At 40.8% G+C, this 16,489-nt stretch overlaps 1 protein-coding gene across 7 annotated transcripts in view; it reads left to right on the forward strand.

The window, feature by feature from the left end:
- RBFOX1 (RNA binding fox-1 homolog 1) overlaps positions 1-16,489 on the forward strand; it is a 991,812-nt gene that overhangs the window by 829,506 nt on the left and 145,817 nt on the right. For all 7 annotated transcript variants that reach the window (XM_073542794.1, XM_073542793.1, XM_073542798.1 and 4 more), the window contains 2 exons: positions 2,867-2,999; positions 5,536-5,575. In XM_073542794.1, coding sequence (XP_073398895.1) covers positions 2,867-2,999; positions 5,536-5,575 — 173 coding nt within the window. The remainder of the gene's footprint in view (positions 1-2,866; positions 3,000-5,535; positions 5,576-16,489) is intronic.

Raw genomic sequence — 16,489 nt, forward strand, 5'->3', positions numbered from 1 at the left:
ATAGCGGAATCTTTGGAGGATAATCTAAAGCTTATGATAAGCAAAGGTAAACCGACAAGAAATGCATAAATAATAATTTTTCCCGAAATTGTATTATCAGCTTTCATTAAATTCCTACATTAAAGAAGGGAATCAAGGAAATGCAAATTCTCTGAGGTTTCCCTGTCACCTGTAGTTTGCTGAGGGATTTGCAAAGTAACAGAGAAGAATTTGTGATTCGCACAGCGAAGGACAATTTTCTGACATTAAAGGAAATCTGTAACCAAGTTTTTGTTATGTAGTCTGAGAGCAGAATAATGTATGGGCTGAGACCCTGATTCCAGCGATGTATCACTTACTGGTCTGCGTGTTGTCATTTTGATACAATCACTGTTTTCTCTGCTGTTGATCTAGCAGTGCTCAAGAATGCTGAGCCCTGTATAAGTGCGCTCGCACCACTGATCGGCAGCTTTCACTATACATTGACAGAAAGCTGGTAATCAATATCGGAGATGGAGTCAAGCAGAGCAGTTGACCCAGATGCAAAAGACATCTAGTGATAATGTCCTGCTGATAAAACACTGATTAGATTGGAACAGCAGCGCAAAGCCTAGTAAGTGATACATCACTCTCAGGCCCTACATCATGCTGATCTCAGAGAGGGTAGCACAAACCTTCTGAAAGATTCCCTATAAAGAGAGAGTTTTCAAAACTGAAACCATATTTGGTTTCAATAAAATTTATAAAACCCAATGCTAAAAGTGAACTGTTTTTGGCAAGTCTATTGCAGACTCTGGGACACTAACCTAATCAGTATTACTCTGCATTGTTTAGTAGGTTATAAAGGATTTTTTCAATTAACTTGTCTCTCCCCATTAACCCTGCTTGGTTAAAATAGTAGATTCTGGTGGTACTCACACTCAAGTTCAGTCACTGCTCAAGCTTTTGTTGAAAAGATGCAGTGGTAACATCACAACTAATATTATTATTATGCTTTGCTTATATAGCATTATCATATTCTGCAGCACATTACATACCTTATTATCACTGTTCCCAATGGGGCTCACAATCTAGATTCCCTCTCTGTATGTCTTTAGAATGTGGGAGGAAACCGAAGAACCCAAACACAAACACAACACAAACACAGGGCGAACATACAAACTCCTTGCAGATATTGTCCTTGGTGGGATTTGAACCCAGAATCCCAGCGCTGTACGGCTGCAGTGCTAACCACTGAGTCACCATGCTGCCCTACAACTGCAGCACATGTGACTGCTGCAGCCAATCATAGGCTACATCAGCAGAGGCTCTTGAGCTCAGTGAATGGCTGCTGGGTTCATGTTTCCTGTAGTCATGATGTCACCACTGCATCCTGTCATCATGGACCAAAGGCAACTATTTGTTATTTTTAAACCCAGAGGGGATAAAAAAAATGTTTTCTGAAAATTCCATTAGTTCAGAAGGCCTTTTGTAAAAATATCCTGAAGTCTGTATTATCATGTTATGGCATATAGAAGCACTGTATCAGAAGATAAAGAAAAATCTCTTGGATCAGCTCTTTTGTTCTGCAGACCAAACCTGTAGCTAGGCTTTTTATTGCAGGGTGCAAATTGACCCTAGCCCTGTGTTTAATGCTTTAGCTAAGGCAACATGTCTTGTTTCCTTCCCCCAGCACTCAACATCTAAAGCTTAAATATACATTAGACCAGGGGCCTCCAACCTGTGGCCCGGGAGCCACATGTAGCTTGCCGTTCCATGATCAGTCTATAAGCCAGGACATGTCTTCAGATTGTTACTTTTGAGTGTTGACCTGCACAGAAGAGCAGATATGAATGTACATATACTGGCAGGGAAGATTCATAATCTGGATATAGGGTGATACTGATAGAGGGGTGTTGAAGCTGGATGCAATTGTTTGGTAGGAGTGCTTCATGCTAGAATTCTGATTGGGGCCAAAGTGGGAGCCCCTAGATAAAAGTACACTGACAAAAGGGAGGGTGGCGCTAGGTGTTTCCATCAGGAAACTGTCATTATACAGGTAATTTGGGATGTGGATGACACTATTGTGAGGGAAGATAGATGCTGGATGTGGTTCGCAACCATCACTTAGAACTGATTGTGGCTCTCAAGGTTAGAAAGGTTGAGGAGCACTACACAAGACTAATGTGGTTGTAGACTGGTTTGGCTGGTGCTCTAACGTGTATTAGGGTGTTGGCCATCTGATTGTTGGGGATATATTGACCAAGCATATCTGATTTAAGACTGTGGATTGCTTTTTTTCTTCTGGCGAAGAGCCACAAGACACATGTCTTGCAGTGGCTTTCTCGACTCCACTGAACTAGTTCTCCTGTATATGGGAGAGCCAACCAAGAAGGCAGTCAGCCTAATGACCAGCCGAAGCATCTTTAGGCCAACAGCCTTCTCTTGTCATCTAGAGAAGAAGAGAAAATAAACACATGGTGCGCCATAGGGCAGAATTTCTGTTTAAGGTTTCGCAATCAGGCTAAGCTGATTGGTGATTGCTCTGAGGAAGGCGTCGGTACGATGCTGAAACATGGAGCCTCATAACCTTATTGTTTTAATCCAATTTAAGTGGAACTGATTCTGTACTTCACCGGTGATTTTGTTCCCATTTTTTACTTTAACCTTTATTTTAACCACAGCCATGCAATGTGTATTCGGTCTGATTTCACCCCCCAATTATTTCCCTTTTGCAGACATCAGTAGCAAAAAAAAATATTTTCTAGGTTATAGATTGCAGGGATTTGCTAGATCAGTAAGATACAGAACATGTGTTACTGTATGTTATGGAAAACATTTGATTATTATGTATTATGAATAGGTTGCTATAACTTAATAACAATAATGCATTTGTGTTCTATTTTAGTACCTGGCTTCCCTTATCCTGCCGCAACAGCTGCTGCTGCGTACAGAGGAGCACACCTCAGAGGCAGAGGACGCACGGTCTATAACACATTTCGCGCTGCGGCACCCCCTCCTCCAATCCCTGCTTATGGCGGGTAAGTATTACACTCTCATGTACCATTAGAACACTTTCCCACTAGCAAAAATAAACTATGATAGAAAAAAAAAATGCTGTTCTTGTCTTCCTCCAGAAACAAACACAGCATGGTGCTAGGCCAAGTGCCTGAAGTTGTGCACCTTGCGCAGCACAGGCTATTGAAAAATGACTGTAATTTGTACTGTCATGGTTGGTGGCTTTAAGCATTTGATATGTCACATGTTGTTATGTAAATTCTGCTAGAGCCTAAATGCTGCAGAAACAAAAAAATTGTAACAATGGAAAATGTGTCTTTGATGATTGCAAACATCTGGTCATTAAGGAGGTTGGATGAAGCTGAGACTGTGCAACTCCCCTCAGATTCTGATTAATTGAGTTTCAATGCACCAATAAAATCCATTTTTTTGTGAGAGATCAGGATGCAGGTGCCACAGTGAGAAAATATGAGATCTCCCAGCACCTTCAAAATACTCAATACACACAATAAACACAAACAAAGGAATATTAACAAGATTGTCCTGCTTTACTTACGGTAACCTCTAGAGATAAAACCTAGATTTAACACATTAGAATTTTGGACATCTACCAGAACAACTTACTATCGGTCATATCTTGAGCATTGCAAAAGAATTCGAGGATATAAAGTTTATTGTCCAAAGTAAATAAATATGGCATAAAAATAAAACTATGTAGTAGTAAATGTGCAGTAAAGGGATCTTTTATTAATATGGGAGTTTAGAACACTTGGTAATGCATCTTTTATTGCCAGTGCAAGTACCCTTCCTCCCAGTTTTTAGTTATTGAGTCTTCTAGGAGGAGGTATTCATTGTTAAAACCTATACTTGCCTAGGACACCCATGAAAGGAATGCAGTAGAGCTGAATGTAATATTTAGTCAAATTTGTCATAATGTGATAACGTGTTCTCAGGACTTTTTCAGAAAACTCACATATCCATAGGCCCCGAGTCATCATTTGCAGTTTTTTTTAGGTCACATCCCTTTCTTTATCTTGTTGTATTAGTTGCCATTTTGAGCTCCAAATTCTTCAAAATGATGCACATAATTCATGAATTTGTCACAAAGTCAAAAATTTCATTTTTGTCTCTCTTTAGCTGTTTTTTTGACTCTTTGGCATCAAAAGTTACACGTTTTGAAAAATGACACAAAGGCCAAAATGCTTGCATACTCAAAAATTGACCAAGAGGGACTGTAAAGTTGAACTATTTTTTGATACTTTTTAAAAGGTTGAAATTGATGAATCAGGCAAAAACATTTGGAATAGCTAAACTCTGCCCTCAAAGAGGAAATGAAAAAAAAACATACAAGCACATATAAAATAAAATAAGAAGGAAAGAAAGCCAGCTCACCGATGATTATGGACAGGTGCATGGAACTCCGTCCTGGCCAGAAGTGGACAATCAATAGAAAAAAGCAATGTTCCAGCTCCTTAGGTAAAAGCTTTGACAAAGATCACTGAGGTGATCGAAACGCGGCACTTGTTACTTCCTGTCTACTCATCCTTTCCGGAGAGTTCATGTTTTAAACGTTTCCAATAAAGGAATTACATTTTTTACCTTAGGAGCTGGAAGATTGCTTTTTTTTCCACATATAATATAGACTTCAAAAAAGGTACAAGTAATATAAATGATTTTATGCAAACAAAAAAGGCGCAACAAACAAAGCAAACACAAAGAAAGCAAACACAAATCTTGGCAAACACAGGTGCAAAGGCAAAGATTAATCAAGGCCATAGTGTGAAAAGAAACAAAATTCAGCTCTGCCATATTTCAGTCCTGCGAAAATGGTCATTCAAGTAGATGTGGAATTATAAGTGCTATATTTCATTTACATATACAGTGACTGTCAAAAGTTTGGATGCACCTGCTTTAGTTTGTTCATGAGCATAGTAGATTCAGACAGAAAGCAGCAAAATAATGAAGGGTGAGGATCCCATATGGAAACGAGTAAAAAAACATGTGTGAAACAAACCAGAATGTTAAACCTTAGGTTCTTCAATAATTTATTCCAACATTTTAATCTCATGACAGCCGCATGAAAGTATTTTCCACCGGTCCTTTTATTTTTCTGATACATCAAAATGATATTTCGGGAAAGGTGAATCTGCAGTGAGTTTGCTTACGAGTATGTCGCCTATAAAACACTAGCGCGTTCTGTATCGCTCGACTCCTGGATCTAGAGCCAATTTGATTTGCATAAAGATATATCTTTGAAATTAGACTATAAAGTCTGATCGAATGTTGCACCTCATTAAGCCCTGAAAACTTCTACAACACACATGGCTATTCTTCGGTTTGCTCAGAATCTGCCCTCAACATATCGGAATTATCTAGGCCAAATTCAACATTAACTAGAGCATGCAACGCTGGAATGAACATGTGAATATGCACACTGCTTTATCATGTGTAAACACACAAAGAACGGAGAGATATTACAGCAAAATCTCATTTTCAGGCTTAGTTGGCTGTGTTTTGTCTTGCATTGATTTGTGCATTTTTTTGCTATTTTTTTCACAGTGTTGTTTACCAGGATGGATTTTATGGTGCAGATATTTATGTAAGTATCTATATGCATGATATTTAATTGTCATAGCAAGAAGATGGTGTTCAGTAAAATTAATTTTCAGAAACGTATTTTATTTTTCATGTGGGCATGGAAATATAAATATATAAATTCATTGATTATGCAGTTACTTCATTTTAATTACATAGATAAGATGAGTATTTGATTCTGGTTTCAAGCGTGCAATATACTGTGAATACCAAAAAGTATTATCAGAAATAAATAAAAAAAAATATAAGAACCACGGTGGTGGATGGTAGAGCTGTAAAATTCTAATTTTGAGGTTTTAATTAATGTGTTCATTTTTAAGATATTAAAATAGTTCTTCTACTATAGCCTAAACATTGAGAGGTGCATTGGAGATATAAGTATGTGCATATACAGTGAGGAAAAAAAGTATGTTGTCAGCCACCAATTGAGCAAGTTCTCCCACTTAAAAAGATGAGAGAGGCCTGTAATTGACATCAGAGGTAGACCACAACTATGAGAGTCAAAATGAGAAAACAAATCCAGAAAATCACCTTGTCTGATTTGGCAAGATTTATTTTGCAAATTATGGTGGAAAAAAAGTATTTGGTCATTAATAAAAGTTCATCTCAATATTTTGTTATATTTCCTTTGTTGGCAATGACAGAGATCAAACGTTTTCTGTAAGTCTTCACAAGGTTGGCACACACTGTTGGTAGTATGTTGGCCCATTCCTCCATGCAGATCTCCTCTAGAGATGTGATGTTTTGGGCCTGTTGCTGGGCAACACGGACTTTCAAATCCCTCCAAAGGTTTTCTATGGGGTTGAGATCTGGAGACTGGCTAGGCCACTCCAGGACCTTCATTTGCTTCTTATGAAGCCACTCCTTCATTACCCTGGTGGTGTGCTTGGGATCATTATCATGCTGAAAGACCCATCCATGTTTCATCTTCAATGTCTTTGCTGATGGAAGGAGTTTTGCACTGAAAATCTCACAATACATTGCCCCATTCATCCTTTTATGTACATGGATCAGTCGTCCTGGTCAATTTGCAGAGAAACAGCCCCAAATCAAGATGTTGCCACCCCCATGCTTCACAGTAGGTATGGTGTTCTTTGGATGCAAGTCAGCATTAATAATAATAATAATAATTTTTATTTATATAGCGCCAACATATTCCGCAGCACTTTACAATTAAGCGGGGACATGTACAGACAATAAATTCAATACAAGTTAAGACAATTCAAACAATGACATTAGGAGTGAGGTCCCTGCTCGCAAGCTTACAATCTACAAGGAAATGGGGGGACACAGTAGGTGAGAAATGCTTGTTAATTCAGGTCTGGCAATTATAATAGGGATTTTCATATAAAGCTGCATGATCCGGTCATCAGCCCGTGTGTTTAAGCGCAATAGACAAGTATCAAGTGCAGTTATCATGTGCATGAAGGGTGTGGAGACAGATGAATAGTAGGGTGCAGATTCAGAATAATATTTGGAAGGAGGGAACAGGGCAAAGTTAGCTTGCTGAGTAGTTGATGTGATAGGCTTCTTTGAAGAGATGGGTTTTCAAAGCGCGCTTGAATAGGTCAGGGCTAGGTATCAGTCTGATCGTCTGGGGAAGTGCATTCCAGAGAGCTGGAGCAGCACGAGAGAAGTCTTGGAGACGGAGGTGCGAGGTTCGGATTACGGGGGATGTTAGTCTTAGGTCATTTGTAGAACGGAGGGCACGTGTAGGGCGATAGACAGAGATGAGAGAGGAGATATAAGGCGGTGCACAACAGTGGAGAGCTTTGTGGGTGAGAGAGATGAGTTTATACTGGACCCTGTAGCGAATAGGTAGCCAGTGTAATGACTGGCACAAGATGGAGGCATCGGTGAAGCGGCTGGACAGAAATATGACCCTGGCTGCCGCATTCAAGATGGATTGGAGAGGAGAAAGTTTGGTAAGAGGGAGACCGATCAGAAGAGAGTTGCAGTAGTCCAGACGAGAATGAATAAGAGCGACAGTAAGAGTCTTAGCAGTTTCAAAGGTGAGAAAAGGTCGGATTCTGGAGATGTTTTTAAGATGCAGGTGACAAGAGCGACTGAGTGATCGGATGTACGGAGTAAAGGAAAGTTCAGTGTCGAATATGACCCCAAGACAGCGGGCATGCTGCTTGGGAGTTATGGTTGAACCCTCCAGGGTTATTTCGATGTTAGGTAGAGTGAGGTTAGTAGAGGGGAGAAACACAAGAAGTTCAGTTTTAGAGAGATTTAGTTTCAGATAGAGGGAGGACATGATGCTAGAGACAGCAGACAGACAATCCTTGGTATTTTGAATTAGGGTAGGGGTGATGTCAGGGGAAGAAGTGTATAATTGGGTGTCATCAGCATAGAGATGATACTGGAACCCAAATCTGCTGATTGTTTGTCCAATAGGGGCAGTGTATAAAGAGAAGAGGAGGGGGCCTAGGACTGAGCCCTGCGGGACCCCGATAGTAAGGGGACGAGAAGAGGAAGAGGAGCCGGAAAAAGATACAGTGAAGGAGCGGTCAGAGAGGTAGGAGGAGAACCAGGAGAGGGCTGTGTCCTTGAGGCCTATAGAGCGGAGCATAGTGAGGAGGAGCTGGTGATCCACAGTGTCAAATGCGGCAGAGAGATCCAGGAGAATCAGCAGGGAGCAATGACCTTTCGATTTAGCTGTTATTAAATCATTAGAGACTTTAGTGAGGGCAGTTTCAGTAGAGTGTAAAGAGCGGAAACCAGATTGTAAGGGGTCGAGAAGAGAGTTATCCGAGAGATAGCGGATTAGACGGGAGTGGACCAGGCGTTCCAGGAGTTTAGAGATGAAGGGAAGGTTAGAGACAGGTCTGTAGTTAGCAGTGCAGTTCTGGTCCAGGGATGGCTTTTTAAGTAAAGGGGTTATGATGGCATGTTTAAATGAGGAGGGAAATATACCTGAAGAAAGAGAGAGGTTAAATATTTTAGTCAGGTGAGTGGTGACCACTGGTGAGAGAGACTGCAGGAGCTGTGAAGGAATAGGGTCACTGTTGCAGGTTGTAGGCCGAGCAGAAGCGAGGAGCTTGGAAACTTCTTCTTCTGAAACAGGCTCAAAGATGTCTAGTGAGCTTGAGGTGCGGCAGGGAAGGGGATCCAGGCACTGAGGAGATAGGGCTGAGATATCCTGATGGATGTGGTTGATTTTTTCTAGGAAATAAGTGGCCAGATCCTCACCGCTGAGGTTGGTGATGGGGGCCTGTACTTTAGGTTTCAGGAGGGAGTTTAAGGTTTCAAAAAGTCGTCTTGGGTTGTTGGATAGTGAGGTGATGAGGGTGGTGAAGTAGGATTGTTTGGCCAGATGAAGGGCAGAGTTATAGGTTTTGAGCATGAACTTATAGTGGATGAAGTCTTCTGCTAAGAGAGATTTTCTCCACTGCCGCTCTGCACACCTCGAGCAGCGCTGAAGAGAGCGTGTTTGTGTTGTGTGCCAGGGCTGCTTTTGTCTGTGTCGGGTCTTTCTGCGTATAGAAGGTGCTGCTTCATCTAGGGCATTCTTCAGTGTATTATTGAAGTGTGACAATGCTATGTCTGGACAGGAGAGGGTGGAGATGGGGGCTAAAGATGTGTGGAGATTGTCCCTAAGCTGTTGGGTATTAATGGTACGTGTATTCCGATAAGTGTGGTAAGTGGGGGTGTCCCGGGTGAGGAGACAATTCTTGACAGAGAAGGAAAGAAGGTTGTGGTCCGAGGGCGGGAGAGGTGAATTAGTAAAGTTGTGCAGCGAGCCGGGACGGGAGAAAACCAGGTCCAGAGTATTCCCGTCCTCATGTGTAGGAGAATTAGTAAACTGTGAGAGGCCGAATGAAGAAGTTAGAGAAAGAAGATGAGAGGCAGACTGGGAGAGCGGATCATTGATGGGGATGTTAAAGTCTCCCATGATGAGGGTGGGGATGTCACAGGACAGAAAGTGAGTAAGCCAGGTGGTGAAGTGGTCTAGAAACTGGCGGGAGGAGTCTGGAGGGCGATAAACGACCGCCACTCGTAAGGAGAAGGGCTTAAAGAGTCTGACGGCGTGGACTTCAAAGGAAGGAAATGTAAGTGATGGAACCGGGGGGATGACCTGGAAAGCACATTGTGATGAAAGGAGCAAACCAACACCTCCACCCTGTCTGTTCTCAGGTCTGGGGGTATGTGAAAATTTCAGCCCACCAAACGAGAGAGCGGCAGCAGCGGTGGTGTCTGAATGCTGGATCCAGGTTTCTGTAATAGCCAGAAGGTTAAGGGAATTAGAGAGAAAAAGATCGTGAATGAAAGTCAGTTTGTTACACACAGACCGTGCATTCCAGAGAGCACATTGGAAAGTGAGAGGAGAAGGCATGCACTGAATGTTAATAAGATTAGCAGGGTTTCTATATGCAGCTGGAGGAGAGTAATGTATGCTGGTGGAGGGAGGCCCAGGGTTGGGGGAGATGTCACCTGCAACTATTAAAAGGAGAAAAAACAGAAAAAGCAGGTGGTGGGATGATTTGTATGAACGTTTTGAGTGCTGCATGGAGGTTTTGGATGGTTTGGTGTGGGTAAGAAATGTCAATAGAGCCTCAGAGTTAAACATGGGAGAGGGGAAAAGGGAGGGGTGGATATGCAGAGAGTGCACAGAATGTGTAAAAGGGCAGGCGAGTTGTTAAAAAGCAGAAGTGAAGACAAATAAGCAGCAGGTTGATATGATCAATGCATATTTAGTACAACTGACCAAGAAGCAAGCGTGCATGAAAAACTTATGCACCTTACCTGTCTCCTGCCCTGTCCAACTGCATTGTCTAACTGCAAAACACTTGATCCTGTTGCACTTAATCTGTTGCACGCGTAAGCCCGCACGCGTGCTATCCCAGCCAGAGCTAAATATATATGAAATGAAATGTCTGCTAGCTTCAGCCACCAAAAGGCCACAATCAGTAATTAACCAATTAGCACAAGGCCAGAGCAGGCATTACTATGCAGGGTAAATAACTAACGCTGGACAAGGCCATCAAACTGAGAAAGGGAAAAAAAAAAAAAAAAAAAAAAAAAAACACACCTTTCTACACTTCAAAGCAGAAACCAAATAGATAAAAAATAAAGACCCACCACAGGAGTGATGGAATGAAATACCATAAAAATATCTGGCACTATATGATGCAGTTCACACTTGTCAGACAGCACACATGGATGATGGAATGAAATACCATAAAAATATCTGGCACTATGTGATGCAGTTCACACTTGTCAGACAGCACACATGGATGATGGAATGAAATACCATAAAAATATCTGGCACTATATGATGCAGTTCACACTTGTCAGACAGCACACATGGATGATGGAATGAAATACCATAAAAATATCTGGCACTATATGATGCAGTTCACACTTGTCAGACAGCACACATGGATGATGGAATGAAATACCATAAAAATATCTGGCACTATATGATGCAGTTCACACTTGTCAGACAGCACACATGGATGATGGAATGAAATACCATAAAAATATCTGGCACTATATGATGCAGTTCACACTTGTCAGACAGCACACATGGATGATGGAATGAAATACCTGTGTGAAGAAGAGAAGAGAGGAACATCAGCTTCAATGCATTGTCTAACTGCAAAACACTTTATCCTGTTGCACTTAATCTGTTGCACGCGTAAGCCCGCACGCGTGCTATCCCAGCCAGAGCTAAATATATATTTAGCAGCATTCTGTTGCCTCCACACATGATGAGTTTTTTTTACCAAACAGTTCTACTTTGGCTTCTTCAGACCATATGGCATTATCCCTACACTCTTCTAGATAATCCAAATGTTCTCTTGCAAACTTCAGATGGGCCAGGACATGTACTGGCTTAAGCAGGAGTACATGTCTGGAACTGCAGGATCTGAGTTCCTGGCAGTGTAGTGTATTACTGATGGTAACCTTTGTTACGGTGGTCCCAGCTCTATGCCGGTCATTCACTAGATCCCCCTGTGTGGTTCAGGGATTTTTGCTCACCGTTTTTGTGATCAATTTGACTCCACGGGATGAAATCTTGCGTGGAGCCCCAGATCGAGGGACATTATCAGTGGTGTTCTATGTCTTCCATTTTCTTATTATTGCTCCCACAGTTGATTTCATCACACCAAGCGGCTTGCCTATTGCAGATTCAGTCTTACTAGCCGCGAGCAGGGCTACAATTTTGTTTCTAGTGTCCTTTGACAGCTCTTTGTTCTTCACCATAGTGGAGTTTGGAATGTGACTGTTTGAGGTTGTGGACAGGTGTCTTTCTTACTGATAACAAGTTTAAACAGGTGCCATTACTACAGGTAATGAGTGGAGGACAGAGGAGCCTCTTAAAGAAAAAGTTAAAAAAATTATATATATACATATATACGTTTGTACAGCATGTGCATACTCGATTGACAATAATCAAGATTCATCCCATATACCTTCCTATTTGGCAAACAGTACAATACTCAACACTTTGGTTCAAGATTCTAAACTAAATTTGATTCCACATTGTGCCTTCACATGGCCAGAGTACATTATTTCATGTGTGGTCTAGACCTTTTTTGCTGTGATCAAATGTTGGCTCAAAGTTGAAAAGAAAATAATAGGCATACGCCACACATTTTATTTATTCCATTCCATTTTCTTTACATGACAAGATTTTTTGGGGAGTCTGTGCTTTCTATTTTAATGTAGCATGCTTCAGATTCAGATTTCTTTTAGCCAGCTTGTGGCATTTTTGTATGGTGCATGATAGTACATACATTGTTAGAGAAAAAAATTGCAACAGAAAAGTGAGGGGAGTGGTGAGTTTGTCCAAATTGTCAGCAGACAGATGTTAGAAAATATAAAATGTAAAGCAAACTGCCATTTATTGTAGAACTTTTACCCTTTTGATACTTTTTTAAGCTTTAGAAGTTTTTTGCTCTTGATGAGCTGTAGGCATTTCTGTTGGTAAAAAATGTGAATAAGTATGCCACTGTGTGAGGGTTTGTGTACTCATTGTAATGTTTGGGTGGAGGACTTTGGGGGCAACATAATGTTTGCTGGACATGGGGCATCATATTGTATTTGGGTGACGTTGCTGGTATCATACTCTAAGGGATTGTGGTGGCATCATATTGTGTCTGGGGGTAAAATATGGGCATCATGCTGTGTGTGGGGTGCTATTTGGTAATCACAATTTCTATGGAAAAGACTTTGATAGTGTCATACTGTGTGTGGGGGACTATGGGGACCTCATTCTGAACTGTATATGGGAACTGAAAAAGCATTACAATGTATGTGGGGGATGTGGTGGCATTATTTTGTGTGGTAGAAAACTTTCAGCCAACATACTGTGCATGAATTATATTTTATTATATTTTATTTGGGTGACTCTCATGGAATCATACTGCTTGGGGATGTCATAATGTATGTGGGGCAATGTACTGTTGGGGAAACTGCTTGGGCATCATACTATGTGTGAGAGGCACTGTGGTTGCATCATAGCGCTTGTGGTAATTGTAATATGGGGCCATCATTCCTTGTGAGGCAGGTATGTGGAGGCATCAAACTGTGTAGGATAATGTACTCTGCATACATCTTACTGTATGGGGTGGTGTACATTTGAGGGTATCATACTGGGTGTGGAAGAATGTACTCTTGGGGCAGGATACTGTGTGAGGGAGACTGTGTGTCATCATTTTGTGTGAGGAGGACTTTGTGGGCATCATATTGTGCATGGGAGTGTATTGAGGGGCATCATACTTTGTATGGTGTAAAGAAATTTGAGAGGTCATCATATTGTGTGTGGGAGAATGTACTATGTGTTGGGGGATGTATTGTGGGTGTGATTATACTGTGTGCAAACTGTCTCTTCAGAGAGGTGTAGGACTAGAACCCCAGCGCCACCTATAGGAAGTAGCTATCCTGAAGGTCAATATGAACCCTTTAACAAGCCTTGTCACATGAATTAAGATAAAAGCCAAAACGGGCCAATATTGACTTTTAGGATTGCTAAATCCTATAGTTGACACTAGAGTTCTAGTCCTCTTCCTCTCTGAAGAGACAATTTGCTAATTTTCCAGAGGAGTATTGCGGCTTAAAAGTCTCCTCACCTAGGCATGTCAGACTTTACATGTCGCTCTCCACAATGAGAAACTTTACCCCTTAGATCCCGATATACTCTTTGAAGGAATGTATTGTGGGGTGAATTATATTGTTTATATGGGGAATGTACTGGGGGGGGCATTATAATATGTACATGGAAATGTACTACTGGCCAGCATCATACTATGTGCAGGAGAATGTACTCCCAGGGGGCTTCATACTATGTGCAGAGCAATGTACTGTGAGGGGTATTATACTGTGAGGGAGGTCTTGTCGTGGCATCATACTCTGTTTGGGGTACTCTGTGGGTGGCTAAGAAATTGGTACCAAACTGTGTGGCATCACTAGTGGGCCTCACTAAAGGAAATATTTCTGTTTTAGAACATATAAAAGACTGGGTAAGCTAAGTGAAGTGGCATAGTGTAAAAGTAATATTTCCATGGAGCAGTATGCAATATATGTCTCTCTTTTCTGCTTTTTGGTCTTAAAGCTGGGAGGTATGGTGAAAAGGTTGGACAACATATTGCAGAGGCAGGTGGGATAGTGAAAAAATAGAGCTGAAGGGGAAGAGCATATAAGAGTAGGAGGTGGTCCTAGTAGTAGTGGCAGCACAGTTTTCTGAAGAACTACTAATTTTCCACATAACTGCTTTTCCTTAAGAAGATTTTGACATATTTGCTAAAGAAAATGAATTATTAAACTGTTTATTTTATAATAGCAATGGTCATCTCCTTTAAATGAAACCTGAATTTGCAAATTGGCTATTATTTTTTTCTCCAGGTTTTTGCAAGCAATTAAATAATAACTATCATGTTTACAGATAAGTGCTATTATTTGTTATTTTGCCATAGTTATAAATTAATAACTGACCTCCTTGTGTGAAAAGCAATTGCTGTGAGTTATCGGGGTGGTACAGCATCTTGGCTGAGTCATGACTTTAAACATCATTGCAGTCTGTATATTACTATAAACTTATGTTCTAAACCATCAATGCACAGCAAGCACTTGTTCAAAGTTAGCTTCAAATACAGCAGGACTCATCATAGGGTAGGTAGAGGTGGTCTATACTGATTATGCAGCGCTAACAGCTCTTCCTACTTCAGTTCCAGCGATCATGTAACTTCTGAGTACCAGGCATGAGCTATAGCGGCGGGATCTTCAAAGAAATAAATTTGCCAGTAGGATCAACCCTCTTATGCCGTCTATATGGGCATGTCTGTTTTAGGAAGCTGATTTTTTTTTACCTTGAAACCTGCAATCCGACGACATATCCTAGAGATATTCATGTTTTTATTATATGAAAATGAGCTGTTCGGGACTATGGGCACAGGCAAATAAATGACCATATGTGTCCATAAATTAAGTTGTTTAATAATGAGAAGTGACACAGGGAAAAGGTATTAATCACTCTTACTCAAATGTATTTAAAACTTTGTATAGGCACCTCCTATATTGAGAAACTAGTCGCTTGCATTGCTCAGGTTTGATTTTGGCCCATTCTTCCACACACCCACTCTTTAAATTCTCAATGTTCTGTGAGCTCCCTCCATGAACTCTGAGCTTTAGTTCCATCCAAAAATTTTCTATTGAATTCAGGTCAAATGATTGGCTACACCATTCTAGCAGCTTCATTTTCTTTCTCCTAAAAAAACTGAGAGTTTCCTTGGCTGTGTGTTTGGGATCATTGTCTTGCTGAAATATCCACCCTTGTTTTATCTTCATCGTCCTGGTAGATGACAGCAGATTTTTAATCATATAAAATTTGCCAGTGCTGTATGCTGAAAAACAGCCCTACGCCATGAAGGTTCCACCTCCAAACTTCACTGTTGGTATAGTGCTTTTGTGGTGATATGCAGTGACTTTTGTCTCCAAGCATAGTGTATATTATGGCATCCAAAGAGTTCAATTTTGGTCTCACCTGACCAGACTATATTCTTCCGGTATTTCACAGGCTTGTCTAAATTATGATGACCAAATTTTAAACATGCTTGAAAATGTTTTAAGTTCAGCAGTGGAATCTTATGTGATTAGCATAAATAAAAGCCACAGAGGTTGAGTACATGATTTAGTTTTTTTTGCAACAATTGTACCTGCTGATTGTAGTTATTTCTGTAGTTCTCCACAGATAGTTCTTGGCTCTTGGACAACTGTTTTGATAATTCTTTTCACTCCTCTGAAATCTTGCGGGAAGCACCTGGTCATGGTTGGTTTATCATGAAATTATGTACTTTCCTCTTCTGAAGTATGGACCAACAGTGCTCAATGGAACCTTCAATAGTTTAGAAATTTCTCTTGAATCAATGCCAACAGTATGCTTTGCAACAATAAGGTTGTAACCAAGGTGATGTCTTAAGACAACTCACTGGTTTTACCCATCAGCAGACGTTTCTTGTGTAGCTCCTTGGTAATTTTGGCTTTTTTATAGGCCATCAGTTGAATCAGCCGGTATTATTTGTCACTAAATGGCAGCATTGCTTTTTAATTTGATAGTTTTCAGCAGGTGTCATGGCTTTGTGCAAATCTCTTTCTTCATGTTCTCAATACCTTTTCCCTGTGTCATTTCTCATTATTGCACATAACTAAATGTGTGGACATCTATGGTTCAATGTCTTTGCCTGTGTGGATTGGATGGGTTCTTACCAACATTTGGTTAGAATTTCATGTCAATAGCACCTTTAAAAATATATTTAATTAGAAAATTGATGATACATATAAGTAAAAACTTCCTTCTCATCCCTCAATGGGGGTGGTATCTTTTGTCATTCCTCATTCTCAGGTCCTCTACCAGAGGCATGGGAGCTTGAGGGTTCTGTGCAGGATCTTAGTTGTTCCCAGCATTGCACTT

Source organism: Dendrobates tinctorius, unplaced genomic scaffold, assembly GCF_039654945.1.
Source record: "Dendrobates tinctorius isolate UK_male_01 unplaced genomic scaffold, ASM3965494v1 ptg000129l, whole genome shotgun sequence".
Taxonomy (NCBI): domain Eukaryota; kingdom Metazoa; phylum Chordata; class Amphibia; order Anura; family Dendrobatidae; genus Dendrobates; species Dendrobates tinctorius.